Raw genomic sequence first — 17189 nt, 5'->3', positions numbered from 1 at the left:
ATAGGAGTAATTACTATGCTACTGAGTAGTTTACGTTAAAAAGTCAAAATGGAAGGAGCCTGTGTAGATGATCAACATTAAGCTTCAAGTTGATCGATCAAGTGCTAGGAACATTGATGTTTTCTGTGCCCATCTGCAGACTGTTGATTAATGTTCATCAAGCAGTGTGGCATGAAGCTTCATTTAGCCTCTGCACACATTTCAATACAAATACTACTGTACCAGTACATGTCCACAGAGACACACATGCATAATGCTGCTACTACAAAATACGTAGCAGTAGTATAAAGCTATGGGAGTTTATTATTCATGCATAACTTGAGAGTTGAGATTGAAAAACGTCATATTCAAACTGTGCACGATAATTGTATATGCGAGAGTGAGGCCTGGCTTTAAATGTGATGTATCATCCTCTTATTAAGAAAATGAGCAAGGGTGATTACAAAATAGAGCATGAGATTCGCTCTTTCCAACCGCCAATAAAGTTGAATGGATTTGTTTTCAAACCATATAGACCAAAGTTATATCATAAGAGATGCATGCATGATGAATATGCATAGTAGTGTGTTTTGTGAATTTTGAATGAAAGTTAAAATCATTTATAGTTATTCGTTATATCTGCTGATTATAAATTATTAAGATAAATAATTTTTAGTTAGTAAGAGTAGTACATGGTCACATATATACGGCGTAACATACCTAGATCTCTAAGTTAACTTGGGGAAAAAAAGGTGGTGACCAACATTTGAACCTACCAAGCATGTTGATAACCAAGGAGAGAAATATGAAACCTCCACGTAGAGAGTGCTTCCCCATTTTTATTTCTTTTTGTTTTTTAAATATTCAAAACACGCAAAAACCATAAAATGTGAATATTAGAAGTAAAATTGAGCAAGCAATTAATGCCACCGGTGTGGCTAACCAAATGCTCCCTTGGTCAACTAGCGCCATTCCTCGGCTTCACACCTTTTAATCACTTGTATAAATCCCTCTGCACATCTCCTCATCTTCTCTTCAATTCACCCCATTCCAATAAACTCATCTCTCTCTCTCTCTCTCTCTCTCTCTCTCTCTCTCTCAACCCTACTGCATACATATCATTTTTCCATTACAAAGCATGGTTTTTACCATGGTGTTTCTAAAGCTAGTAGAGTGGCTAATCTACCAGCTTCTAGCAAATTCATGTTACCGAGCTGCAATGAAGGTAAAGAATTACGGTTTCTTCTCGAGAAATCCACCTCTTCGATCACAACAGCACCAGGCTTCTCCCAGTATTTACCCTGGTGTAACGAAATGCAGAGTACAAAACAGAGGATCCGAAACTCTGGTCTGTGACATAGATAGTACTTTGCTAAGGTCACACTCCATCTTCCCTTACTTCATGTTAGTCGCTTTCGAAGGCGGTAACTTGTTGAGAGCATTTTTACTGCTCTTATCATATCCATTCCTCTGTTTTCTGAACTACGAGTTGAAGTTAAGAGTCATGATCTTCATTACATTCTGCGGACTCAGACTGAAAGACATGGACAGTGTTGGAAGGGCTGTGCTGCCCAAGTTCTTTCTTGAAAACCTGAATCTTCAAGTCTACGAGGTCTGGGCCGCCGCAGGTTGTCGAGTGGTTTGTACTAGTGTTCCCAGAGTTATGGTCGAAGGGTTCCTTAAGGAGTATCTGAGTGCTGACAATGTTGTTGGAACAGAGCTGCACACTTCTGGTAAACGTTTTACTGGTCTGTTAACTAGTTCAGGCTTGCTTGTCAAGCACAAGGCTGTTAAAGAGTTGTTTGCTGAAACAAGGCCTGATGTCGGAATCGGAGGTCCAAATTCTCGTGATCAACACTTCATGTCTCTATGCAAGGTAAAATTCAGCTTCTTGATACACAACTGTAAATCTCGTTATGCATTTCAAATGATACAATTTTTTATTGAAAACGTGAGTTGTTCTTTTGTTATGTGCAGTATGGTAAAACATGCCGTATAAATGTACTAGTAGTATATTTAGCAGTGAGTTGTTCTGTCAGGATATTTGTGCATCTACATAAATATGAGTACTATAGTATTTGTTGTCGGTTATTTCATTATGTGAATAGATGTAAAGCAAAACGAGATGCTAACACAAAACGCTGGATCATGCATGTTTCACCCTAGAACTCAGATGCAGTTTGAATAATCAAACACAGGGGAGCTAGGCTTGGTCATATGTATATATCAAGCATAAAAAACATATTTATGTGACCGTTATATCTATGAAATGACTGTTTAATTTTCCGTTACTCTCGATTATCGCTCAACCCGAAATTTATCTGTATCACGTTTCATGTCATATATCTGATCCTTTTGTTTTACCTTCCCTTAGTGTAACAGCCGAAATATTCTTGCCAACTCTGCTTTCTTTGTCCAGTAGTACTCCAGTCTTTTACCTAAAACATGAGCTCAGCCAATTGTCTTAGATTTCAAGTCGTATAAATCCGCTAGTTAGGTGTCCTAATTCATGAGACTAGCAACTTAAAGTACCTACACAACTCCAGTTTAAACAAAGGGTTTGGCTAGTGTGTGCCCATGGGCACATGCTAAGCACTAACATTTATAAAATTTGAGAGTTTTCATTGGTGTGGTTGTTGCAACTGCAGGGGGGTCCACCATTATTAAAGAAGCTAAACCAATAGAAACCATCCAAATTCATAAATTTTGGTGCTTAGTGTGTGCCCATGGGCACACCATAGAAAAACCGTTAAACAAATTACAGTACACATTTACACTCAGATGATGCAAGCTCCTTCTCTTTTTCTTACCCAAATTCTCTTATTATTCCTTGTGCTAGGTGCAACTGCACATAATACTGTACATAAATTTATAAATTCATTTCCTTTTAAACATTTTAAAGTTACTATTATTAATTTATTAAGCCTTGACTAATTGACAGGAAGCTTATGTGGTGAGCAAGGAAGATCTGAAAAACCGTGCAACTATAATGCCAAAGAACAAGTACCCAAAGCCACTCATCTTTCACGACGGAAGATTAGCCTTCTTACCAACCCCCTTAGCCACCCTCGCCATGTTCATGTGGCTCCCACCCGGAATCATCCTCGCCATTTTCAGACTCCTCGTAGGCATTTACTTACCCTACAAACTCGCCATTTTGTTCGGCTGCGTCAGCGGCGTCACCATCCAAGCCAAAGGCTGCGACCCGGGTCAGAAACCGGGTAAAGGCGTCCTCTACGTCTGCACCCATCGGACCCTCCTCGACCCGGTTTTCCTCAGCACATCACTCGGCAAATCCCTCACCGCAGTCACTTACAGCCTCAGCAAAGTCTCCGAAATCATCGCCCCCATCAAGACCGTCCGATTAACCCGAGACCGCAAGATCGACGGCGAGACCATGGAGAGATTATTAAGTGAAGGAGATCTCGTGGTGTGCCCAGAAGGAACCACATGCAGAGAGCCTTATTTGCTGAGATTCAGTTCATTATTCGCGGAGTTAACAGAAGAGATTGTCCCAGTGGCTATAGACACCAAGGTTGGGATGTTTTATGGGACGACAGCAAGTGGCTTAAAATGTCTGGATCCTATATTTTTCTTGATGAATCCTCGGCCCGCATATTACATTCATGTGCTTGGGAAAGTGCCGAGGGAGATGACGTGTGCTGGCGGCAAGACGAGCCATGAGGTGGCGAATAACATTCAGAGACAGCTGGCTGATGCATTGGGATTCGAGTGTACGACTCTTACGAGGAGGGACAAGTATTTGATGCTGGCTGGAAATGAAGGAGTGGTCAAGGACAATAAGAGATGAAGAAATAATTGTTTTTTTTTTCTTTTTGCTTTGAATTATGTTAATTTGTTCAGTACTCCTTAGGCTATTGTTGAGTAAATTATAGTACTGTAGTAGAGAGGTTTTCTACTTTTATATTGTTATGACTTATGAGATTAATATTATTTATTAATTTGTTAATTAACGCCACCTTATTATGAATTGATCATTTTATTTTCATAAATTCGGCTAAATGCAGGATTTTACAGGGATTTATCTGCACTAGCTAAACTTTCTGTTCAAACACAGTAGTGTAGTGGCATTATTTTGTTGCATATTAAAATTCTACCTAACTCTGGTTCCGGTATAAATCCAGGATGTATTATATTGGCTGTTGAGGCATGTGATTTTTGCTGTATATATATTCTTTGCTGTTTAGTACTAAGATATACCACTGTATTTAACATAATTGATTCACTGATATTCATTATTAAGAAGATCTTTCACGAAGAAACACACAGGTCGGCCCATTCCTTTCCAGCCCCAAGTGGTATTTAAATACTTCTACTGTGGGCATGTATTTGTGTGACTACGAGCACATGCTAAGCGCCGAATTTGATATGTTTGAGAGTTTTTGGTTGATGTGGTTGGTGTATTTGGAGGGGGTCCACCATTATTAAGATATAAGGGCCAATCAAAATTTCCAAAACTTATAAAATTCCGCGCTTAGCATGTGCCCATGTGCACACAATAGAAAAATCGTTCTTTAATTACAGCTACATTTTGTTGCCATGTTTTTAAATTTGTTAGTTGACGGCGACTAGATAAATAGATATATAGGTAAATGATTAAATAAAAATTGAATTAAAATTAAATGAAATCAGAAATCGGATCTAATAAGTTGAGCTACCAATTTATAGGAGAGTTATCGAATTTTTTTTAGATAAATCAAAGATTTTTAGTCGAATCGAAGTGTAATCGATAAATCGGTAAAAAAAATTCGGAAGTAGGCAAGAATTTGAAAACATTGGGACGGTTTGGCTAAATTATTTTGCATAAATAAGGACTTAATGCGGGAGAAAAGTACACGACGCTCTATTTTTTTATTAAATAAGTATTTATTTTTTTATCAAACAACGAATATGAAACATTAACATTTATATCCAAAAAAAATTAAAAGCATACATTTTTTAAAAAAAATAAGGACTTGTTTTCTTAAAAATTTGATTGCCAAATAGACACATTGTTTACATATGTTTTATACACACCCAAAATTTCCTCAATCTCATCCGGACACATCTAGGCTAGGAGTTATGTTTCCAATATTTATAAGACAATTATGAATGAATTGCAGGACAGAATTATTATTGTATGTATATTAATACATATTAAAATTGAAATTAAAAATTAAGAAAAACTAAATTTTGAAGCTATTATAAAATTAGCACCGGAGGATAATTTTTGGTTTAACATCAACAAACAACACTTCTCGATGCTATATTATTACAACAAAAATAATGTTAAAAATGAAATGTTAAGAGACATGAATTGTGCTTTAATATTGCAGCAATGATAATTCATTCTTGTTTAGTACAATTTCATCTTGAATTTGCCATAATCATCTTCACGAGAGATTTACTAAATATGGCGGAAAGTATAAAGATGTATTATAAGTCTTATACCCCTTCAAATTTGTGTACGGAAGATGAATATAACAGAGAATGAAAAGAGACGTTTCAGTTTGGCAAAATCGAGAATGAATCTGTATTTGCATTGTAACTGACTGTTTACTAAATGAAATGAACACACACATAATTTTGAGGCCAAACAACAGAGCTCAATAATAATTCATATGGTTACAATACAAGCGTATTGATTAAATAGTCAATTATAGGATTCATTTAACAACAGGGAACATGCTAATCATATAACAAACATAGTATTAGATACCGGAAGTAAAGACATGTAATTCATATGGTTACAATAAAAACGTCTTAATTAAATAGCCAATTATATGATTCATCTAATGATAAAAAACATGTTGATCAGATAGCAAACATAGTATTAGATACCAGAGGTAAAGACATATAAATAAAGACATGTAAAATAAAGGATGGATGGTCCATGCACGAAGAGGTGGTTACCGTGAATGTTAATGTGAATATTGGTTTCATTATTTCAATAAATCTCATATTTTATAATAGTGTTTTAATGTTTGTGATTGAAAATATGAGATAGGTTTGGAGGAAATTTTATGATACATAAGCACTTGTCCATCCCCAGACTCCAGGTTGGGACACTAGTCCTTTTTCAAATGACTTTGCAGTATGTTAAGTCTGAATTGGTTTATTAATGTACAGGAATTTTATACTCGTTGACACAATATTCAAAATAGTTATAAATTCACAATTTTATTTTAACACAATATTTATAACATTTTTAAATTCACAACTTCATTTCATGGAGTTTCATTTTTCATGACATGATCAAATTGAAATTTTTATATAAGAGTTATTGCAGCATGATGATGGAAAAAGCTCTAGTCTTCTTTTTTTGGTTTTATATTACAAACTAAATGACATTTTATAATTACTATTAAGAAATAAATATATAGAGGGTGTTTGGTTCATGCTTAATGAGTCCGGTTAACAGAAATCGGAACTTCATACCCATACATTGTGTTTGGATTAGAATTTTTTTGTGTGAAATCCCTCTGGACATTAAATCATTTCCCTTTTCCATACTCTCATTCCCATTTTTCATTTTCATTCCCACCAACCTTCCAAATACCTCATAATCTCATGAGGAGTCTGTTATGACCAAATCTGGTCGTTGCCTTAAGACAGAAGGCGCGCCTCTTCCGGGTCTGTCCCGAAGGGCGCGGCCCTTGGCAGAGGTCTTTGGCTACATCATTTTTGGGCTAAGCACATGCTTAGCTAAGTTGAAAGGACGCGTCCTCCGCGTCGGAAGGAGGGATGTGTCCTCCAGGTCACACGTGTCCTATGAAGAGGTCGCGTCCTCCGGGTCACAAGGAGGGACGCGACCCTGAAGGATGCTGAAAGGGAGGATGCGACCGACCCTCGATGTTGCATGAAGAGGACGCGTCCTCCTGCTTATAAAGGGAGGATGCGACCGACCCTTGGTGTTGCGTGAAGATGACGCGTCCTCCGAGTCACAAGGAGGGACGCCTTACTTGAGAGTGTTGATGGAGAGACGCGACCGACCTCCGTCCACCCACGTCGTGTAATCTGTGGAGGAGGGCGCGCCCTCTTCGGAGGTGACCGAGGGCCGCGTCCCTCGTAAGAAGATGACCATGAGATGAAGACCAAGGGCGTGCCTTTAACGGGGTGTCCTCGCCTCCTCGGGGGCGCGACCTCATGTTAAAGAAGGACCTGTCTGATGTGTTGTTGGAGTGGTCGATGGGACGAGACGGCGAAGGCAAGGGCGCGCCCTCAGGGGTCGCTCCCACATGTAAATATATTGAGTGAGAGGATGAGTGAGTCTCAGTGACGACCCTTCCGAGGGAGACGAAGACCGCCCCTCCGGGGATAGGAAGACCTACCCCTCCGGGGGATATGACGACCCCTCCAGGGGATACGACGACCCTTCCGAGGGATATGAAGACTAGTTACCAAGCTCATTTGGTAGTTACCAAGCTCATTTGGTAGTTATCAGGCTCATCTGATAGTTCCCGGGCTCATCCGGGCATGATCTACAATCCTCAATCCTGCTATCTGCCGAGTTAACCCTCGTGTGGGGGCTTGAGGTGATCATGACTCTTGAAGGCCCTCCGGGGTAACATGAAGGCCGATCATATGTCTGAATCCTATATTCTGGTGAGTTAGCCCTCATCGGGGGATTGAGACGATCGTGTAATTTGGCTTCTTGTTTACCTTACTTGACGATGAAGACCTCACCGGGAGGTGAGGACGCGTCCCCACACCTCAGGAAGCGGTCATAGCTCTCCCAGATGACTTCTCCATAAGGGTCGTGGTAGATGCTATCTCTCGTAGTGGAGATATTGTCGAATCCGTGATCTACTTGGATTAGGAATCTGAGGTAGTCAGCCTTAAGACTAATTTTAACTGGAGTAGGACTCTGAAGGCGTTGGACGTCTAAGAGATAAGTCACCACCCCGGGGTTGGTCTTATCCCCAAGAGGCCTAATCCTGATCAAACTAGGAGTCTTGGTTCAATAGAACTACGTATGGCTTGATCCCCTATAAATATAGGGGTACGTAGGCACATTGGGGGATCATGAGTTGAGAGCACGTGAGACCAACTCAAAACCCTAATCTCAGCCACCCCCTAAAACAAACAACCACCACTCTCCGGCGACCAAAACCACCGTCACAGATCTTGATTCCGGCCATGAACCTCATCTTTGTTGATTACCAAATTCCTCTATCAACAGAGTCAAAGTTAAAAATAATTATAATATAGATAAGACTTGCGCAAAATTGTTACAAGGAATAATGAAAAACAGTTATAAAACATATTTAAATAATATTTATTAAAACATAAGTGAAAGTAGCTTGTTCATGTATTATTAAGATGATATATGATATATTGTCGAAATCTGTTGCAAGTATGATGACATGTGAGTGAACTAATCACATGATAATTATGATAGATTTGGCCATGTACTTAAAAATAAATTACAACTACATCAGATTTATAAATAAATTTAATAATTCAGACCGCGTTTTACTCCGACTTGCAACTGAACCTTGGGCCGGATTTCGAGATTTTTTTTTCCGGGCGAAATCGTGTAACGTCTTTTACGTGACGTGTATACACGAGTGACGTGCTACTAAAAAATAAAAATCTCTCTCTCTATCACTCCCCCCCTCTTCTTTCTCCTAATCCTAAAACAAAATACTCCAATCTATCCTAACCTAGGGTTCTTCGTACCTACAGATCAAATCTAATTAAACTCCAATTTCTCAATTCCATGATTTTGTTCAATCAAATCAACTGCTAAATTCCTAGCCTAGGGTTTTTGTACAGCCTGTTTCAATGGCGAGTGTTGCGGAAGATGAGTTGTTGGACTTGGAGAGTGATCCAGAAGACGCGAAATTATCGCTAAAGATGCGGAGAAGAGAAGCTAGTGACGATGAAGATGATGACGAACAAGAAGATGATAAGGAGTCGTTGCGGCGGAGACTCGATTCTAGAGTATCGGATAGGGATAGTGTGTCTGAAGGTGCAGCTGCGGAGTACGATGGCGAGGAGTCTGATCAACTCGATGATGATGAGGAGGTTGAGGTGATTGAGTGTGATGTGAAGGTTGGTGGAGCTGAATTGGATGTGGATGGGGAGGAATTAGAGTTTTCGAGGGCGAACGAGGCGGGTGAAGAGGAGAAGGAAGTGATTGATGGAGGGGATTATGTGGAGGATGGTGAGGGTGGAGAGAATGGCGGGGATGGGAGGAATGAGAAGGAGAAGAAGGAGAATGAGCCGTTTGCGGTTCCGACTGCTGGGGCTTTTTACATGCACGATGATCGGTTTCGTGAGAGTGGTGGACCTGGCGGCGGTGGTGGCGGCGGCCGTCATAGGTACTGTGTTTGAATTTTGTTGAGATGCTGAATTGAGGTTTATGGAATTTATGAATTATTTGTTTAGTATGGTTTCTAATTACATTGTCTTTGTTTAGGTTATTTGTGATTTGTGATATCGAGTGTAATTAGTCTGTAGTATTATTATGGGGTGTAGAAATATGAATAACTTTCTTTAGCTATGTTCCCGCTAGTTGTGTTTATTAATGAAAGCGTTTAGTTAATATAGATTGGGTTTTCTCCGCTTTTTCCGTCAAATCTTTCTTATGTGAGAATTGAATCGTCAAACATAAACCTGTAGAAGTCCTTGCATTTCCCTTTTTTGCACCCTTTTATGACAAACCAACACCCCTTTCTTCCTAACCTCATTACAGACAGAAGAGTAGGGAGGAGTTATCGATTCTGTACAATGAAGACATGTAAAGAAAATATGGGTGATTCAATCTTGGAAATTAAAATAGAATATCCAGGGACAAGCTTAGTTCCTAATCTAGCCAGCTTACTATATTCTTTACAATGTTGGAGATAACTTCATTTTTCATATGTGCAGAATAGATTAAAGCCTGATAAGCATGCAATCTAATGGATTATTCTAAATCTCTATGATAATAGCTTCTTATATTTTGCAAAACTGTATTGGTATATTGTTTTATAATTGTGCACTATCAAAGGCAAAATGTAAATTCAGTATTTGTTTAACCAACTATTTGCGCTCAAGTCAGTGACTTAGAGTTAGTTGAAAAATAAACACGCGTAACTGCTTTTTACTAAGAGTTTACCTTTGGATTTCTGTCTTCTCACCATACAATTAATTGGCCACCTTGGATTTTTGGTTAAAGATTGCATTTATATTCTGCAACTACATTTGGGTTGTGATGGGTTCATATCTTTGCTTTTCTTAAAATTAATGAATAGACAGGTATATATTTTGACTTGCAAAAAAAAACAAAGGAAAAAAGTAGGTATCTGTTTTGGATATGTAGTGTTGGTGATTATATGCTGTATAACTTTATTTAAGTGATTTCTTACTCTTTAGATAAAGTGTTACTTCTGGTTTTTTGATTTTTTGCATGATGCTTAGGCGGAATCCTGGTGCCAGAAATTTGTGGGAATCAAAGGATGACAGAAAATGGGGGCATGACAAGTTCGAGGAGCTGACTACTCAAGAAACACACTATGGAGAGGTGAATGGTGTTATGATTACCGGTACTTGCGGAATCTAGATTTATTCCATGATGTTCTGATATAATATTTATTTTTTTGCAGGGAAGAAAGGCCTCTAGAGGTCGCAATCGGGGTCGTGGGAAAATTCAAGGCCAAGAACATGGTTATCCACGGGGTAACAGGCCTAAAACGTTCAGCAATGACAGTCTGAACAACACACCCAACAATCAGAAAATTGCACCTAAGAATCCAAACCTTGTACCCAAGGGTGTAAGAGGCAGAGGCCCTAGGAGATATCAATCTAACTGGAGCGAGGTTCCTCCACAAAATAAACAGTGAGTAGACAATTTTTTGTTTTTGTGCATTATGCTTGCTCAGTTGCCCATCAGAATGTGACATAACTTAATTTTGTTTTCCTAAATAGACATGGGAAGTCGGGGGAGAGAGGTTCATATGCTACTCATGCAAAAGTGTCAGAACGTACATTGACCGCAGAATCTGACACAATTCCAGCTCAAAAACATGTGTTCTCGAGTCTGAATTCTGCTTCTCCTCCATTTTATCCCTCGGCTTCATCAAGCAATGAAACTATTTCAGCACAGAAAAAGGATCAAGCTGTCCCACTTCACCGGGATCAGCAAACATCTGTTATTGATGAGAGCTTCCCTATGTCTGAATCAAACACAATGCGAGGAAAGGATGTAACTGATTTTATTGGTATAAACAAGCTTTACATTGATGATCAGGCCCCAACACACAATGGGAAGCCATTGACCAATTCTGCACAATCTCCTCGTTCACGGGTTCAAGGAAAGGTTCATTCTCAAATGGGGAAGATGAATCACCAGTCAACTCCCCAGAACCAAGTTCACAGAATCTCTAATCAATCTCAACATCGTAACGGCCAGCAAGCTCCTTCTCAAACACGACAGGTTTCCTTGCGAATTTCTGGGCGGCAGTTAGGACAGCGAACTCAAGCTTCCTCTTCGCCAGATTCAGCTCTCACGGCTAATTCAGTTGAATATAGGGAAACCAGATCACCTCCGGAAACAAGTAAACCTAATACCGTGTTAGTTGGAAAAGGAAAGAACATTCAAGGTAATGGGCGAGGCTCTTTTCCCTATGGTGGGGCTCAGGTTATTGGAGCTTCTGGAAATTTGGGCAACACCCATGGTGATGTTAACTTTCCTGGAATGCCGACTTTCTTGCCAGGTAATACTGCTTTGAATTACATCAAAGTTTGATAATAAATATGACGCACTAGTAATACCTGTCTTAGTTAAAACGTCCTTTTAAATTACTAATTACTAATCCCCTGACAATCATATATGTATTTTTAATTTTCTTCTGCTCGATTTTTTCAAATAAACTCTCATGTAAATGAAACACTTGCAGTTATGCAATTTGGTGGTCAACATCCCGGTGGAATTGGGGTTCCTGCTGTTGGTATGGCATTCCCGGGATATGTTAATAATCCGGGGTCAGGGAGTTCTGAAATGACATGGTAATTCAACTTCTAAAACAATTTCTCGGCACAGCAGAGCTTGTTACTTGTTTTTTTAACTTTTTGTTGGAACAATTGTTTTAAAAATCCAGTCGTTAGTTTTTTTTTTCTACATCTATTTGTGTTGTTTCAAATATATATTATTGGTTTAGTCAGCATAACCCTGAAATCACATTAAAAGAATCATATTACTCTTTGGGGCTGTTTGATTCATTGTAGTTCAGCCTAGTTAATGGAAATCGGGAAGTTATTTCCATCTCTCTAGTGTGATTGAAAAGTTTAATTGGTTGGAGAGGGAAACCTATTCCAGTTAAACAGGTGACACTTTCTCCACATACCCCATTGTATTTTAAATCATTTTTATCAACAGTCCAGATGCCCGCTATGTTTAATTTGTCGGTAACGTAAGAGAACTCCATATAACATAAGTTTGTATTGGTGGCAGAATGTAGTCTAGTAATGCATGTCTGAAATTGATCTTCACTCTTCAGCCATTTTCGAAAATTGTTAGTTATCCCCGCATACTGAATTATTTTCTATTATCAAATCTACTTATATATATATATATATATATATATATATATATATATATTCACTGAGGTTTATAATTTCTTCTAGAGCAATTTTTAACATTCTATTTGTAATATGCAGGCTTCCGGTTTTGGCAGGGCCTGCAGGAGCCTTAGGCGCATCATATAACTCTCCGTACCTTTCTGTTGATGGTGGCTATCATGCTCGTCCTTCTGGCCAAGTTCCTTCCTTGGCTGCTGCTTCAAGGTTAGTGGTGTAGACGTCTTAAGTAGTTTTCTGACTTCGTACTTGGTTATCTTCCATGCTGCTTGTTTTTTCTTTCTGATGAGCAATAACTCGTATCTTTTGTTTAAACAAAAAAGGTAGGAAATCCAGAACATGGACAAAATTATTATTAAATTTGAGTTCATTAAACAGCAAGTATATGTTGGGAACTATTTTTATTCAACAGAAAGAAATCAACACAAAATTTACCTGAGGTGGCATTTTTGGCTAGGTGTACAGTATCAGCACAACTATAAAAAAGACTTGGATATGTCATATGTCCTTATCCTCGGATACTTGTTACCAATGTCTATTAATAAGATTTACATAATGGGGTTTGCACTTCTTCCCTGTAATTTGACATACTATGCTATTCTAGTTGCACATTCTGGCATGGCTATGCTTACCTTATAAGTTTTATTTACTATGAAGCAGGTAAGGTCCATTTTAATCCTACATTGAAACAATGTATGTTTCTGGCTTAGTGGTGAAGATGCAATTTACTTTAGGGTAAATACCATTTTAGTGTCGCGTGTTACAACATAGGCTGAGTTTATATAGAATAGATTTTGAGAAAAGTAACGTATTCATACTTTAGAGAGCAGAGTTGGATATTGAACAAACAGTTTACCTTGGTTTTTTTTTTCTCTGGGGGGTGGGGATGGGAGGGGGTTTGGAGGTGTTACAATTTGGTGGCTTTCATCAGTTCGGCTGCGCATCTTATTAGATATGAACTTTTTTAATTTTTCAGCAAAGACAACGATATGAATAACCCTGTTAATGATATGATGCCTTCTCGGAAACAAGGTACATTTTCACCCATTAGGAACCTATATAAATGGTTGAATAGATTGATCTTGAGTGATATGTTACTTACAATTCTTTTTCTCTACAGAATTTGCAAATGATGAGTTTGGTCAAAGACAAAACAAAGCTCGCAGGCAAGTGATTGTGTCTTTTTCTGGTGGAATTTCCTAATTTCCAGTATACGTATCCATCTAATGTGTCATAGCCTCTTGAAATTCCTCTTACATATTCTGCAGATATACAGAGATGAAGTTTGACCAGTGAAGGGCATGGGTAGTTAAGAGCTGGACCTCTTCCAAGGTTTATAATTTAACTATTGCTGTTGTTCCTGTTCCAAATGTGGTTGGTGGTACTGTGTTGCAGGCCTTCTACCGGGCCCTTTGTAATCATCAGCATCCTTTCTCGATCACTTTGGGCTGTTATACTTTCCATGAAATTTTAGGTAATCACAGCATATGCATTTTATTCATTATGCTTTCTATTTCTTGCTTTCTTTTGTTTATGCTCAACATGAAACAATTATTATTCAGATTGTGATATATTTTATTTTCTAGGATTATATCCAAGTGTATACTGTATAGTATTCATTTGTATTGTTTCTTTACACTTAAATGTTCTTTGGCCACCTCTCTCATAGTTCTTAAGAGCATGAAGATATCATGGAGCATAAGCGCAATGCCCAAATGCGAAGTGAAGGGCAAAACATGAAAAAATTTAATACTGTAATGCAAAATTTGTTAAAGCTTAATATCTGTACTCGTAATATATAAGATGCTGAAGCATGTCAGAATTATTTATTTTTTTGTCAGAATTCACATTCAAAGCATGGCCGAATTGATAAGAATGATAGCTTTATAGAACAAGTCACAGTGAAGCTTACATAATGAACAAGTATGGATATACAACATTATGTTCACATTATCCCCAAAACCCCCTTTTATCCTCCCTCTCCTTCATGTCAACTAATGACCTTCCGGATGATGATCCTTCAGAGTTCTGAACACTGGGTGCTTCCCGACATTTAAAGATTTATGTGATTGTGACCTAGTATAATTATATATTTTATAATATGATTTTTTTCTATTTTAATCTTAATTTATATTTCTTTATATGATATCTGATTGGTATGTCCATGTGTTGGGTCTCAAGACTTCTAGATCTGCTATTTATGACTGTCAATATAACTCATTTAGTTTTCTATTGCGTTTGATGTGTTTTGTGGAGACGGTCACATTGCTCCACCTACACCATGCGATGAAGGCTTGCACGCATCGGTTTGTGTTAGTAAGTATGACCTTTGTCATCACCAACACTAAATTTTGTTGTTAATAGCATCTAGAAATTTGGATTGTTACCCTATACAGAAGTTCTGTTTGTAATTTGTTTATTTTGTTGAAAATTTGTAGGCATCAAAGTTAGCCGTGAACAATTTATGCTCACTGTCATGTAGTTTGTTTTTTCCGGGATTATGTTCTGTGCTTGTGTTTTGTTATTAGAGAATGGATATTTAGCTGCCTTTTAAGTATTCTGTGGAAGTTCATCTCTGTGATGATTTTTCTTATAGTACATGTGAATTCTCATTTGTTACTCCGGATATTGTTGATGTTCATTTTTCGTTTTTATATTTTATAGGTATGTACAAAACACCTGCTCATGCTGTGGTAAACAGAATAGTAGCAGTTTGACGGGTGGCAATTCTTTGTTCAAGTTTGTGGTAGGAAATGCTTTTGAGATTTTAATTATTGTGGGGCACTGAGATTTTAATTTTGTGACAGTATGCTTCAAAATTTCAGGTTTCTTGTGGCTTGGTATTTCTATTATTGAAGTTTGTCAAATTCAGTGCTGGCTTCATATTATTAGAATGGGAAACGTGGGAAAGAAAGCACTGTACTGTGCAGCTACTTTCTTTGATACTTTCAAGAGTCGGTATTTCCTTATTATTGAAAGTGGATTATTAGTTTATTTTAGCTAGTCTTTGCTTAATATTGCTGTTTGCATTGAGTTCCTAAGGAATTTGGGGTAGTTTTATTATCTAGGAGACAGTACCTTCTTCCTAGATATCTTCAAGTGTTGAGCTGTTTTCTCCAAGTTAATTTATTTCTATTGTTTTTTTTTTTTTTGGCTATTGTTGTGTGTAGATATTTCTTTTTTTTTTTTTTTTTTAATATATATTCTGGTAATGGCCCTGTACTCAGGTTTCTAGGAGTTCAGTATCACAGTGATAAATTATGAATCTCCCAATTAAACCCGAGATGCATCTCGACTCTGGTTTCTATTTTAAGTTGAACTGCTATATCATGTTCTAAGTTATATTTTAGGGCATTTCTTACTATATGTTATATAACTTGGCATCTCTTGGACTTGTTTTAACAAAGTAGTATTCCCTCTGTTCCAACCATTTGTTTACGGGTTTTTTTGGATTTTTCATCCAATTCTTTACAAAACTTATCAAAGATAGTCGATGGATCCCATCATTTCTCAATTTTTCCTTCTTTTTCACACTACCTTTACTCAGCTATCTCTTTTTTATTCATTAAAAATTAATTGGTCCCGCCACTTAATCCACATTTTTGTTCTTTTTTATACCACGTTATACATATTTCGTAAACTCTGTGTTCAAACGTAAACAATTAGCGGGACGGAAAGAGTATTAGATTATGTACTGTGCATACCAATCCAGGGGCATTTTAGTTCAATCTATGATTTGTAATTCAGTTCATTGAGGATTCGTAGTTTCAATTTAATTCGGGATATTAAATTGATTTAATGTAATAAGTTTATTGTAGAACTCGTGGATGTCATTTTTAATATTCTATGTTGCTTATACGTCGATCCAATTAAAATTCTAAATATTGACACGGAGAACATCGACCTTCATATCTAAAGATGTTGATAAAATCAATATTAACAAATCGATAATTGTTCCGTAAGATTATCTAATAATGTCTTACTTTTTCATCAAAATATTGAAATAATATAAAAAATACATACACTAATAATAATATAATATGCTGTAGGAGACGGACCAAGATTAGTAGCAATTGTAGTTCCTTGTACAAAATTGTTTAGGATATTAGTAGCTAGTACTAGTATCTTATTTGCAGTATTAGTGGTGGTACCGACAGCCATATTACATACTCTCTCTGTTTTTTTTATATGACACTTTGATTTTTGGCACACACTTTTAAGTATTTTGACTGGGTAGTTAAAAATATTATTTTTTAAATTTTTTTTTTCTGAATAATAATATATAATCAATATTTTTATTCAGAAAAAGAAAATTCAAAAAATAATATTTTTAACTACCCAATCAAAGCACTTAAAAGTGTGTGCCAAAAGTTAAAGCGTCATATAAATTATCTATTACAGTACTATACTACTGGTATAGTCAAATGGTATGCACAGTTTCCACTTCTCCACAGGCACAAACCCACAAAAATCATAAAATAGTTGCCGTTTGTGGTTAAGAAAACCAAGATATTAATGTCTTATTGAAATATTAAAACAATTTGTATGTATTATTTAGGGAGATTCTATACAGTATCATCGTAAAATTGGCTTTTTTCGATGGCTACATCACATTTTCGAATTTTATCTTTAATATCATGTATTTA

At 37.2% G+C, this 17189-nt stretch overlaps 2 protein-coding genes across 2 annotated transcripts; both read left to right on the top strand.

Moving 5' to 3' along the window:
• The first annotated feature begins 899 nt into the window (after positions 1-899).
• On the top strand, positions 900-3953 carry LOC108225530 (glycerol-3-phosphate acyltransferase 1). The gene is made up of 2 exons (XM_064078954.1): positions 900-1855; positions 2921-3953. The coding sequence occupies exons 1-2, from the start codon at positions 1118-1120 to the stop codon at positions 3788-3790; spliced, it is 1608 nt and encodes a 535-aa protein (XP_063935024.1). The 5' UTR covers positions 900-1117; the 3' UTR covers positions 3791-3953.
• Positions 3954-8535: 4582 nt separating this feature from the next.
• Positions 8536-15689, top strand: LOC108227720 (protein MLN51 homolog). The gene is made up of 11 exons (XM_017403024.2): positions 8536-9305; positions 10387-10489; positions 10572-10804; positions 10894-11681; positions 11865-11973; positions 12625-12750; positions 13520-13575; positions 13664-13709; positions 13812-14017; positions 15208-15289; positions 15369-15689. The coding sequence occupies exons 1-9, from the start codon at positions 8767-8769 to the stop codon at positions 13837-13839; spliced, it is 2028 nt and encodes a 675-aa protein (XP_017258513.1). The 5' UTR covers positions 8536-8766; the 3' UTR covers positions 13840-14017; positions 15208-15289; positions 15369-15689.
• Positions 15690-17189: the final 1500 nt, after the last annotated feature.

The sequence above is a fragment of the Daucus carota genome, chromosome 6 (assembly GCF_001625215.2).
Source record: "Daucus carota subsp. sativus chromosome 6, DH1 v3.0, whole genome shotgun sequence".
NCBI lineage: Eukaryota > Viridiplantae > Streptophyta > Magnoliopsida > Apiales > Apiaceae > Daucus > Daucus carota.
The sequence above is the reverse complement of the archived record's forward strand: the minus strand, read 5'-3'. Positions and strand labels throughout refer to the sequence as shown.

Excerpts from the sequence above, each read along its gene's own strand:
- LOC108225530 (XM_064078954.1), top strand. The coding sequence starts at position 1,118 with ATGGTTTTTACCATGGTGTTTCTAAAGCTAGTAGAGTGGCTAATCTAC. Across the intron at positions 1,856-2,920 it reads ACTTCATGTCTCTATGCAAG|GAAGCTTATGTGGTGAGCAA; the intron begins GTAAAATTCAGC and ends ACTAATTGACAG.
- LOC108227720 (XM_017403024.2), top strand. The coding sequence starts at position 8,767 with ATGGCGAGTGTTGCGGAAGATGAGTTGTTGGACTTGGAGAGTGATCCA. Across the intron at positions 10,490-10,571 it reads AAGAAACACACTATGGAGAG|GGAAGAAAGGCCTCTAGAGG; the intron begins GTGAATGGTGTT and ends ATTTTTTTGCAG. Across the intron at positions 11,682-11,864 it reads AATGCCGACTTTCTTGCCAG|TTATGCAATTTGGTGGTCAA; the intron begins GTAATACTGCTT and ends AAACACTTGCAG.